The 13,111-nt window shown below is 44.8% G+C and overlaps 1 protein-coding gene across 1 annotated transcript in view; it reads left to right on the forward strand.

Moving 5' to 3' along the window:
* Positions 1-1,066: 1,066 nt before the first annotated feature.
* The window catches only part of ABHD12 (abhydrolase domain containing 12, lysophospholipase), a gene marked incomplete at its 5' end in the record, with an annotated part of 43,108 nt that continues 31,063 nt past the window's right edge, over positions 1,067-13,111 (forward strand). Inside the window, one exon of the mRNA XM_082480282.1 lies at positions 1,067-1,224. Within this exon, the coding sequence (XP_082336408.1) occupies positions 1,067-1,224 (158 nt within the window). The remainder of the gene's footprint in view (positions 1,225-13,111) is intronic.

The raw sequence follows: 13,111 nt of genomic DNA on the forward strand, positions 1-13,111 counted from the left end.
AGGGGGACAATCACATCCAAAACTTTGATATGGCTGCCTTCTGTTTCAGAGAAAGTTTTAGAAGACAAAGCAGTGGAAGGTGATGACCTCTGACCATTCAGAGACCAAGGCTATGATTATCCCTGTCATCTCGGTGCTTCATTCCTGTCCTCACTGCTGAGTCTAACAGTCAGGGCTACTGCTAGTTTTGCCTGTCTCCTCATCCTTGTATCAGCTATGCCATTTCTCCATGCTCAGGTGTGTGCTGTAGCTTAGACTCTAGCCTGGGGGAAGGCCTCCCAGCCCCTCCCAGCCCACCACCACCAACTGGTGTTCTTCGATTTGCAGCTGCCGTTTCCCTGTGTCCCACTGGCTCTTCACATGGAAGCAGCCTAATGATCACCCCCCCGCTATCCCTTGTGAGCAGCAGCAAAGCATGCAAGCTTACAATGCTCAGCAAGCCAGGTGTCCATTCCGGATGCCAACAGCTCCTGCCACCCACAGGCTTCCATGACACCAGAGGGGCTATCTCCCAAGTCCCTCCACCGGCACAGGCACCAGTATGGCACGTCACACTTCACCACAGGGCCTTGTGCGCTCTGACAGGTGCTCCACACCCTTTGTGCCCTGGCAGCCCCAGGAGTGCTGATGCCCCACGATGCCCCTTTGCTCTCAATGCCAGCAGGGTCACCTGCTCATAACACCACCGCTCGCACGCCTAAGACAGAGGGGCCTGAAAAGACCCGTGTGCCTCAACACGGACACCCTCCCCGCCCCCCCCGCCCGTCGAGGCCTCGCCTCAGGCCGTCAACAAAATGGCAGCCGCCCCTTTCGCCCGCAGTAAAGATGGCGCCGCGGCCCTTCCTAAGTGCTGGCAAGTGGGTGCCTCCGTCGCGAGTCTGCTCCGGAGGCGGGGATTGGCGGGGGGCGCCGGCGGGGCGGGGCGGGGCGTGGTGGGGCGTGGTGCGGCGCGGCGCGAGCGCGGCGCAGGGCGACCGGCGGCTGTGCGCGGCGGTGTCCGCGGCGCCGCTCCTGCCGTCTCCGCAGCCCCGGGCCGCTGCCGCCTCCCGACCCCCCTCCTCCCGGCATGAGGAAGCGCAACGAGTCGGTCACGGTGGAGCATGAGCGCGCCGCCGCCGCGCCCGCGCCCCTCGACAAGGGCTGCAGCCTGAGGCACAGCCTGCGCCTGCCCACCGCCGCCACCGCCGCCGCCGCCGACACGGGCATGAAGCGACCGCTGGGCAGGTGAGCGCCGCCGCGGTGGCGTCCCTGCGCCGGGCTTTGTTGTCACCTGGCGCTGGAGAGACCCCCGGCCTTGGCCCGCCAGACGCCGGGCCTGCGGCCGCAGCACCGCCGCCTCCCCCCCCCTCCGAGTCCCGGCGGGGGCCTGCCGGGGAGCGGGACCTCGGGCGTCTCCTCAGCCGGGCGGCGGGGGAAGGGCGGGAGGGCGGCCAGGGGAGAGGGGGGCTGTTTTGCCAGGAGATGGAAAGGGCCTTTCCCATCCCCCGCATCCCTCAGCACCGCAGGAGCCGGCGGGAGGAGGCAGGTAGGTGGGAATTCGGGATGTTTCCCACCTCGGTTGCGCTTCTTTGTGCCGGGGGGAGCAGGTGCCGTCCCCTCCCTCGGATGCCTAATTAGAGAATGAGGTGGTAGCGGGTCCTGCAGAGCCAGGACTGGACAGCAAAGGCTGGAAGGATTTGATTTTCATACCTGAACATTGCTTCCTCCAGCCCCCTTCGATACGGGCAGGCAATTGCCCGAAAAAAATGGCTAGCACAAAATCCTCTCCATTAGAGAGTGCATGTGGAGGAGCAGGGGCCTCCAGGTAGGATGTCCTGTTTTGTTTTGTTTTTTTTTTTTTTCCTTTTTGGAAGAAGCCGGTGTCTGTCCTATAAATGGATCAGATTTATATAAATTTCCTATAAATGAATCAGATTTAGGTTTCGGTAGGACAAGATTATATGCATGGCTCTGTTGAAAAGAGTTCAGCTGTGGCTTTTTGCTAGCTATGTTAGCATTTTAAACATTTTGTACATATTTATGCTGTGAAAATAATAGTGTTCGCCACAAAAAAAAAAAAAAACCAAACACGTATGACAATAGAAAGTGCTTATAAGCTGGAACCTTCTTCGTGCAAGATTTCAGGGGGATGTAATAGACGATGAAGACCAAATCATGGTTGCAGAGGGCTAGGGAGGAAAAGGCACAATATTTTGGTTTCATCTATGCCAGTATAGTGCTTTTCTTTGATTGCTCTTCGTAAGTGTGAAGAATATTTAATGATCAAAATAGCTGTGTGGTTTGGGTAGCTGAAGCCAAATTGTTGTGCTTCAGGAATATAACAGCCTGTTTAAAAAAAAAAAAAAACAACAAACAAACAAAAAACCCAAACCCGCCCAAAACTGTGCTTATCAGTGTATTTCTAGAAAATGAGCCAATGTGGCTGTTTCTCTGACAAATTTTCTGAGATTTTTTCTGTTCTCATAGACAAAATTAACACTTGAAAATAACTCTTTCCTGTTCGTGACATGGATTTTTGTCATATTCAAAGACAGAGTCTTTAAAATGTTATTTCTCTTATTGGGTAATAGCTATTCAATGTTATGCCCTAGAGGTAAATCTTTGGGATGTTGTCAGCACTCTATTGGTGTTATGACAAGCTTTTGATAATTGAAAATGGCGCTGGGTTGATCTCTCCATTTCAATGATTGTGCAATAGATCAGACTTTGTCAGTGCTCTGCTTTTATAACATGTAAAAATTCAGCATGTTTATTCTATTTGTTCAAGTGCATAACTTCTAAGATTAGTGGTAATCCTGCTTTTTAAAAGAGTCCTGTAGATGATCCTGTGCAGTGTCGCCAAAATGGTGTGTGTTTGTAACTGAGTAAAAGTGCAAAGTGGAACAATTGCTCACTTCTGTTGTTTTTTTCTTTTCTCCTGTCCTGAGTTGGGTTGTCTGCCTCTCTTGTTGACTTTCAGTGGACCTCCTTTGACTTCCTCACCTTGTGAGCCTTCAGACAGTGGTTTGTAGGCAAGACGTCTGGGTCTGCCAGTACCCTCCAGTTACGTTTTCTGCAGCATAACAAATACACTGCTAATGTGTGAATCTGAGCGTGCAGGAATGGGAGGTCCAGGCAGAGGAAGGGATGATGCCCAGAGATAAGGTGGTTGTTCAGAACAACCACCCTCAGTCAGGTCAGACAGCTTTCTAGCTCTGTATCGTACCTTTGGCAGCAGACAGCAGCGGGTGTTTAAGGAAGAACATGAGGAGGGTATGTATACAGTGGACCTCCCTTGAGTACACTATGGCCAACAAATTCCTGTACGAGCATCTAGATCCTCATATTTTAATATGCAAAGTCATGCTGTTATTGCAGCATTCCTTATATCACTGGATATAAAATTAGTGTGTGATTGTTGTGGTGTTTTTGGTGTGTTATATAGGTTTTACTCCCCAGCTTGCAGAAACTGTAAGGAGGTGAAAATTCTGCTGCAAAGTTGCTGGGTTGGTGGAGGTGGCATAATATCTGGAATTGGGATTTGTACCACAGCAGACTACTCTCAGCAGCATGCTCATTGATGAAATAGTTAAAATCAGCACTTCTGGTGGCTGTGAATTCTGCATTCAGGGTAAGTGGGGCTGTCTGCATTTTATACTGGTGTTATTTAGTCTCTCTGCAGACTTGGGAAAACAGCACGTATGTTTGGCTTCAGTATGTGGGCTTCCATCTTTTCTTTGTAAATGATACAAGCCACTGGTTAGAAAAGCAAACAGACCCCACGGTAGCCTGAAGTGGCTGCGCAGTTCTGCATCCAAGGGCTGATCATGTGGCAGGTCCCGTGGGTCAGGAGCGTGGGGGGCTGCAGCGGCAGCAATGTTTGTCATTGCAGCAGTGACCAGGGCTGTAGAATAGCAGCAGAGCTCGTGTGAGCTCTTCCCCAGCAGTACCCTTTCTCTTCACCTCCAGTTCCTCAGCAAAGGCTAAATAACACCATAACTATAAACGTAAGCAGTATTTGTAGAATACGGTACTGACTTACCAGCAGCAGCTTATTCTTGCAGCAGTCTTTTTGAATTTTACTAGCACTGTATTTGTCCCTCTGTTTTGGTTCAGTCATATCATCACACTGTGCTCATTCATCCGGGACCTGAAACTGATTCTGAAGAGGTGGCTGCGCATTTGAACTACTCTGTTACAGAAAGTGTGTGTATGTGTATGTATAATGGAGATGGATATCTGATAAATAAGATTTATGTGGCTTGGGCTAGTGCATACTGTAGTCGGTGTGGCTTTTCTTAAGTGGTTTACAAACAGAAAGGAACAAATATAGGTATTTCCATTTTTCTTCTATAAGCAGCAGTAAAATACAATATGGTGGTTATTAAGAACTGTACCAGTAGCTACTTTAAAAGTCTGTGAATTATTTAAACTGAGATGTTTTGTCTGAAATTATTAAATGCAATAACGCAGTACTAAAGAAGCGGCATGCAGTGCTTGGTTTCCTGGTATGTGTGTTTTGTGTGAATGGCCATTCCTATAATATTTGTGTTATGATGCATTTTCCAAGTGACACTGTTTAAGTACTAGGTGGTTATTAAGGTAGCATTGTGTTTTGGGTAGCTGCTCTGACTCATTTTTTTGGTCAGTGGCTCTGATGTTCTGGGGAAATGTGTTTGAGCAGCCTTAGATATAGAAAACCTTCATGTGGGAGCACAGAGAATAAAGAAAATCAAGTGAACTTGATACTGGTATTGATATCAAAGCAACTTCTCCTATCTCATTTCTGCTGAACCCTGATCACAAACGGTCATGTGTATATTACCCTTAACTTCCATGACCTGGTCTTTATCTGTGCCTTGTTAGTCCCAATCAATACTAAAACTATAGACCCGAAGTATGAATTTTGCTATTCCCTATTCTTCTACAAACACTTGTTTGCTGCAGATGTTAAAACTTGCTTCTGTCTCTTTCCATGCTGTGAAGCAGTGAAGAGCTGAAAATCCCATGTGAGTAAGCTGTATACCTTAATACTTCTGTCTTCCTGCGTCGCAGGAGAAGCCCGCTGTCCCTCAGGCTGCCGTCTCAGTTATTTCTGCTATCTTCCCTACTGGTGACCCCTGTTCCTGGCACAGGCCCCTGCAAGGTGCGTTTTTGGCACCCTTCCACTGGCTACCGAACCTGTGTGTCCTACAAACTAGATCTCTTTTTGTCTGAATATATTAGTTTGGTGTAATTTCGGTTATGCAGTAGTCACCCATGTTTGCCTTCCTGTTCATTGTGTGCAGCTTTCTCAGTGCTTTTTCTTAAAGTGAAAAGTGTTCCACTGCTTTTGCGGTACCCTTTTCTGGGTATTTAATGAAAATACGGTGAGGTACTGAAGACAAGAGGCTGCAGCAGTCTGCTGGTATCGTTCCTTCTGATGTGACTGAATTTTACTGGAATGGTGAGTGTGCCCAGGCGTGTCGAATGAGATGCATGGTAACCCTTGGTGCCATCCTGCCCCAGCAGCTGAAGTGCTGCATGCCTTCCTGTGTCTCTCTGGATTTAAGCAGCAGTATCTTTCCTCTGGCAGAAAACTTGGCCATAGCTATTATCTGTCTCCTCTCCTACCTCCTTATATCTCTAGGCCTAGCTTCTTTTTTCCCCGATGTTACTTTGTCTAGAAGCATTTGTACAGTCTTTAATGATTATTCCAATCCGGTCATTGTAGCAGAGATGACAAATTTTTGAATTGTTCTCCTGCAATTTTTTGTCAATATCTTCCTTAAGATTTTTTTTTTCCAAGTGAGTTTTGTGCCATTGTGTTTTCAGTTGCTGTCTTCGGGTTAAACCAGTTATTTGTTAGTGCTCTTCGAGGAGGAAAGGTGCTGCTTTTATGGAGACATTTCATCAGTCGTGCAGCTTTTTCACCAATTCCACCTTCCTGCTGGGTGGCTGCTGCTATTTCAGTTGTTCTTGGTAGTTGTTCTTGAGCAAAGTTCACAAAGGAGCTGTGAAATGGTTTCCAGTCACTTGCCTGTGCTTTCTTCAGTAGTAAGTACAGGTTGAATCACAGTTCCTCATTTGTGTAAAGTGTATAAAACCAGCTTGCTCGGTGTGGGTTTTTTTCTGTAGTAGGGATTTTGGTGGCTTTGGTTATAATTCTCTTGAAGAGAATGCACAATAATATTTTGCTCAGATCTGTCAAAAAAGGGGTTGTGTAATTACTGCCATACATGTGTGACTCTTTTTATGAATGGGAACTCAGTGGCTGTGTCTAAATCATGGTTTGTCTCATGCATTGTCAGCCATTTTGGCAGCTTATGGCTAAGTGAGTGCCTCTGAATTGCTTCCAAGTTACCCAGTTTGGGGCATTAGGTGTTCAGTCTCGGCATTGTTTTCCCATTTTGTTCCACCTTTGCAGCCATTATAATTCTCTTTCCTTGTGTTCATCTTTCCCCCCTCTTTCTCAAAGATGTATAATTCATTCAGCAAAAAATAGCAAGACTCCCTGCAATGTGGGGACTTAGTAATTTTATTAGTGTGGTTTTTTAATCTAGAGATATTTTTAAGTGTCGCTGATTTGTGAGGCCATTGTGTTGATGTGTACCTGACAGTTCTGTGCCTCAGTGTGTTACTGTTGAAGCCTATCTTCTTTCACCATGTTCATCACTGTCTTTCTTGTGTTAAACAGGTCTGGTTTACTCTCTCAAGCATCTTTTGAGACTCCTGCAGGCCTGTGTGTATGATCTAAAATTTCTTTCCTTGAATCCAACTTTCCTATGAGTCTCTCTGGATTTTCTGTAATAGAGCGAGCACAGCATTCTTCTGCTGCATCTGCTCTGTGCGATGTTGTCTTACAGTCTCATAGTCTCTGAGCAGTTTTCTCAAGTCCCTGTATTTTATATGAAGAGCTCTTCTTGAGCATGCTTGCTTCAAACTGAAAACCATTTGCCCTCTAGTTTTTACCTTAGTTTTGTTTTGGTTTCCTTGAACTCCTTATTTCATTAGGGTGCCGTACTTCTGACGTCGTGTGTGCCTGTGGGTTTAGTTGCTCTGCTTTGATGGCTTATGGCTGAATTAATAACTACTGCGGTGTTATTAATTGCTACTACTTTGTAATTCCTATAAAGTCCTTTTCTACTTAGAAGCTGTATGAATTACAAACCTCTGCTTGTTTAAGTATACTGAAACTTCCCTACATATAGGTGGTTCTGGGTAACTTCTCGGACCAAGAGGGCTGTCCAGTCATGTCTGGAGTGAAGATGTCTTTGTGGAGACCAGGGTCTTCTCAGTCTTGTCGCAGTCTTTCTGTCCTTCCTTCTCAGCTGGACACTACTGGTTCCTTTGGGCATACCAGTGAATATAATCATGGGCCAGGTTGTCAGCCGGTGTGATGCTCTGCTGTAGGATGACCAGCAAAACTGAGCTTCTAACATCAGCACAAGTCCTAGGTTCTCATATGCACTTTTCCCTCTAGATATCCCTTTTTCCTCTGGTACCCCCATGTCTATTTCTAGCCTGTTTTCACTTACACAGAGGATCGATGGTCTACTTATGACAAGCTGATTTTTAAGGGTGACTTGCTTTCATGCTATAAATGGCATGTAGTTGCTGAGCCAGGAATCTAGTTCTCTGCAAATGCAGTCACAGGTCATCACAGCGAGTCTGTAGGTTTTCTCCAGGATGCAATATATATGTGTTTCTTTTTGGTGAAAACAACATTGTGGTGTTTTCATTAAGACTAATGATGGTGGCATCATTTCCTCTCCAGAATCTGCAGCTGCAGTACGTGCAAGATAGGTGGTATACCCGAGCAGGGCTTCTGTTGTATATTGAGTCCTGCCTGCTGAGTCCTGTTAGCTTTGAGAGGCACCATGATGTCCTCTTAGGAGGCTACAGCTAAGTTACTTTGTTCTTCCAGGCCTGAAGGGCAGGTCAGATTATTTTGGTAATCATGCCAGCATGTTAAATTAGTAAATAGGTTTCTACTGCAATTCCCCTACAAAACCATGGATTTTGGAAACTCGGTGGGTAGCTGCACTGTGTGTCGTGTTGGTGGTATTACAGTACTGGACAGCTTCTGGCATCAAGAGTGAGTGATTGTAAGCAAGGGAGATTCACTAAGGCTGTAAGGTGAGAGCACTATGTTAATGTGGCTGTGACTGAATCAGTACCACAAGAAGATTAAAAGAAAGTACTTCTGCTGTATTAAAAGGGTAACATGAGACCTAGGAGACTTTAAAGTCATTAGCCTGAGGTGGAGTCTGTGCAATTTTAATGGTAAGAGTTAATTTGCGATTCAATGGAATAAGATTTAGCAGCTAAGTATATATACTAATGGAAATAGATCTGCCCTGTGGAAGGGAGTGTAAAGTGTAAAATATGACAGGGTTTGTCAAGATTACAGCCTGGTTGAAAGCATCAGTCAAAATTGTTTCTCCAAAGCACTTGACTTTGTGCTGTAGTTTATTCTATTGAAAGGGTTTGCATTGCTAATGGAGAGCATGTTATCTCTATTGAAAACTGGCTCAGTGGAGAGAGAAATAACTGGTGAGTTTTCTTGGGATTGATGCTTGGGCTCAAGGGTATGTAATTTTGTGTATCAGCCATCCCAACGATGAGACAATTACTGTTGGTAAAACTGGGAGGAGGAGAGGGTTGATGAGGGCTGATGAACAGGGCAGCCGGCAGTCTGGGGCAGCTGGTGAAGTATCACAAATGTCACCAGAACACAGTTTAAATGTAGCTGGCTGCAAGGCGGGATGGCAGGGGAGAGTGTAGAGGTTGCGACTGTGGGACGGGAATTGCGACAGAATGTGATGTTATTCTAGGTAATCATTCTGTAAGCTGACATGTCCTTTCACACAGGCCTGGCATGAGTCTCGCCTGTCCAGGAGTAAGGCTGCGATCTCGGCTTTGCACTTTTGCCTTGCTAACATGCTTCTCCCTTTCTCAAAGCAGTAAGTGTTGGTAAAGGAGTGCAACACTGAGCTTCGGAAATCTGCCTCTTTCTTATTGAAGGCAATTCAAACATGCAAGCAGAATTTCCTAATTTTAGACTGCATTAAGTGCCTTGATCACTTAAAGTATGACTGTTGAGCTGAGCTAATAGGAAGGATGTCTGTGTTTGCTTTCCAAATCAAAATATTTGTTTAACCCAGATTTATTTCAACATTGTAACTCTTACTGAGTAGTAGAGCAATAAAAAAGATTGTTAGACTAGAAGATTAACTTTTAAAACACAAACACTTGAAAGTATTTGAGATAAGTCCCACAGCTGCCCTCTCCTTGTTCAAAACAGTCTATCAAACCACAGAAGGAGAATTTTAGAAATTGAAAGACGACTGTGAAAACCCCATGTGTCAGAGTTGTCTTCTGAATCTAACAAATAGCTCAAGCAAAACCTTCCAGTGGAAGGCACATAGGATTGAGCGGTGCAAGTACTTCAATCTTTGTGGAGTTTATCTTAGAAGTAAAAATCAACATCCTCCCCCGATAGACTGCCCAGTTTCACTTTTTTTTGGGTAACTGCCATGTCTGAACGCATGCTGAATGGCTTTAAGCACAGATAACAGAACAGAAATTCCTCTTTTAAGATGTTTTAAGCCCAGAGTTTTTTTCTCATATCATGCTTGGGAAGAGATAACGGTGTTCTTCGGTTTCCTCCCTCTTGTGTTTTAGTAGAGGCAACGTGTGAATAACAAGAGCTGGTGTCCCTTCTCAGTCTCCAAAAAGAAGAACCGATGGGTAGGCTAAAATGTGGGCCCTGCCTTTCAGTTGTAGTGTCCTTCTTGTACATCAGGCACAGGATGAAGAAGGGTACCTGAGATTTCAAATATTCCTTTCTGTGGTATCTGTGCTGCTGTTCTGAATGTGAATGGTTATATTAAAGTCAAATTTGCACCCACTGAAAATGCTGGTTAATTCTTGTGAAAGCGATTGGTGTTGAATAAATAGTGAAATGAGGCCATGTGGAGTCTTGTCTCTCTTGTTACTAAAGGTGTGCAGAATAAAGGACTTTTGGTGGCATAACTGAAAAAAAAAACCTTCTTGGAAGAGTACTTTTCAGTGGGATATATACAAGCTCAGAACAGAGAACAATAAATGCATTTATCCTGTCTGGAGGCTGATTTGCTGTCCCCTGGCCATAAAGCTTTCCCCTGGGGTGACTTTCCTGAGATGGAGAAGCCTACACAAGTAAGGGTAATGTAACTGGAGCTTTGGAGTCAGGGCTTCCAGGTTGCAGCATCCTTGCTTGTGGAGGAAAGTGTGTGCAAGGTGTTGAAGTATTGAGTAGATTTTTAGATTTCCTTGGCATCCCCAGGAAGGGAAGCCTGGTTCTGTTTTTCTCCTCCAAAGCAGTCCTGTCTCACTTTTTGTTAAGTTTTGATTGGTTTCAGAGTAGCTTTAGGAAGCAGGAGTAAGGCTGACTATGTCAGTTTTATACTGCTGAGCATGAAAACTGTGAATGGGGCAATCATTTGAAATATCCTGTTCTCTTGTCCTTACAAATCCAGCAGAAATGCAGTCAATAACCTTTTCTTTCAGTTTCTGATAGCTTTGTGCTTTCTCTAGAAGAGCATTCTCTTCCTCTTTTGGCTACCGGAGTAGGGACCGCATTTCACTTTAAACTTTGTGACAGGCTGATGTACAGTGCTACAGAATGTTCCGTTTCTGTGCAGTTAAGTAGAAACTCCACCACCTGCTTTTCAGCTTCTTTGAGTATGTGTTTTCTTGCTTGGCTCTTCGGAGTTTTGTAGTATTAGCAAAGGCTCTGGTTTTAATTGTCATTAATATTTAAAGCCTTGTCCTTTTGGAGTTGTTTCCTCAGCAAGATGATAGCTAAAGCTTGAATCCCTGAATAAAGCACAGATGAAAGCAGAAACAGATTAATCTTTCTGGCTGTATGCAAAATAACCCCCCGTTCAAGGTATGTCAGAGGCTGACAGCAGTTCTGTGTCTGTTCATACATCTGTGCTTTAACCACGGCTGTTGCTTTATGAACATGTGCTGTTCGTTAAGCCTCCCTTTTTAAACAGGTCACAATTACAGAGGGCATTGTGATTGCCAGCTAAATGTAGCTGTGCTCAGCTGACGGTCAGCATATGTAATGTTTTGGCATTGTTTAATGTTCTTGTTTGCTTGTATGCCTCTAACAGGGAACTGTTGGTTCATTGTAACCAAAATGTATTACTAATGATGTGTTCTGCATCTAAAAGGTGGCAGTATCCCTGCTAACACAATAGTATTTTTTACTTCAGGCTTCCAAGCAGGAATGGCTTTTGATCTCGGCCAGCAAAAGCAAAACTGTCTCAGTTGGACAAATATAAGATGACCATCTTCATGCATTTAAAAGGAAAAAGGTCTACAATGCACAAATGAGACTTTAGTTCAGGTGGTTTAAAAGAGCCACAGAGCCTGCCAATTCTCAAGCTGTGTGGCTGGTGGCTGTCTCCCAAACACTGTTGTGTGAAAAGATGTAATGTTCACCAAGTTGTGCAGCTTGGAAATATGTACCTGAACATATATGTGTATCCATAGGAACAAAGTCTGAATCTATGGATTCCTGTTATTGCTGCAAGGTTAACACACATGCAAGTCTGGATTTACAGCAAGTTAACAAGTTTTAAGTGGTGGTAGGGGAGCTGGCTTGGATGTAGTGGCTGCTTTTTCAATTATGGTATGCATTCAACAGGCAAGTGGCTTTATGTTAAATGGCAGTTAGGAACTGTGGTGGAGTACTACGTGCGTAAATTGTTCTGTTCTTGAACCTTTGCTTGTGCACCCCAGTATTCCTCCTCCTGAAGGAGAGGGTGGCAGAGAAAAATGAGCTGTACTGCTTCAATAAAAATCCAACTCAGCTAGTCTCAAGATCCTGTATTGCATTTCCGGTGCTGTTTCAGTATTTTTGTCTTTATGTTCTGTTTTTTCCTCTTTCATTTGGAGACAGCTTTATGTTCCCCTGCTCATGGACTAGTGAGAGGGCTGTGTCTTTAATATAAACCAGCTGTCAGCTGTGAAATGAGTGGAAAACTTAAGAATTCAGTAAACACTGAGGAGGGAGTGTACTTGCACCACAGTAGTATCTTAATGCCAAGTTTGACTAAAATCTAGTGTGGGTGACTTCAGATTTGATTAGTGTCAGCAGCATTGCTGGGGAGCTCTGGAGAAAGCATATTCTTAGAATTTAAACAAATTATTCATACTGGAAAGGTTCTGGCGCAAACTTAATGGCTGTTGCAGAAGACTCATTCAAGGCAAGTCAACAACCTTAAAACCCTAATCCCCCAAGCCTGCTTTTCTGTCCCAAAAGTCAATTGTTCAATTGCCTAGGGTATAATTATTCATTGTTTGCTACATACTTAAAATAACAGAAGCATCTGCTCCTTTCTTCTTCAAACACAGTTTCCAGGTTAATCTTGTCACACACAATTCACGCTAACGCTAATACCATTTTACTTAAGTGTTGAGAAGTAACATAGCTGTTGCTTGGGCCATGCTGTCAGTATACATTTTAAATAAATCAGTGCTGTATTACTGAATGTTCAGCTCATTCTTGTCTCCTGGTCGGTGACACATATGTAGATTTCATGCAATTAGAATGTAAGTTACTAAGAGTGATGTTCCAAGCTCCTGTCCCGCAAAGGAAGTGCCAATACTTACAGTGGTTTAATTAGACAAGCGGTGTTACTGCCTTTCACGGGCAGTCAGCTTAGGTGATGGTTGTGAAGAGGAGAGCCCAAGGCACAGTGTTGGGAAGGGACAGGGTGCTCAGGGGAAAAGTTAGACGTAGCTCCCATGTCCCTGTCCTGTGGGGTGCGTAAATGCTTGTGTGAGCCTTTCCCTACCTTGCTTCATTTGCTCTGCTTTTTGCAAACACGTTTCATTACCGAAGACCCATGCATTACCTGCAGGCTGCTCCATTATTTCTGCTCATTACCATTGTACAATAACTTGCCTTTTCCTCACTTTATGGACTTAATTTTTTTTTTTCTTGCTGCACTCCAAGTCCTTGCATGACCCTCCCTGGCATTTCATTGCTATACACGGACTGATCAGCAGTGCCTTCCTCTTCCCTTTGCCCTGAGTGCTAGTGCCACGTTTCCCCTTCTCGCTGCACCAGGGTTTTAATTCTTGCAGGTCCTAC

Source organism: Vanellus vanellus (assembly GCF_965231255.1).
Source record: "Vanellus vanellus genome assembly, chromosome: 3".
Taxonomy (NCBI): Eukaryota; Metazoa; Chordata; class Aves; order Charadriiformes; family Charadriidae; genus Vanellus; species Vanellus vanellus.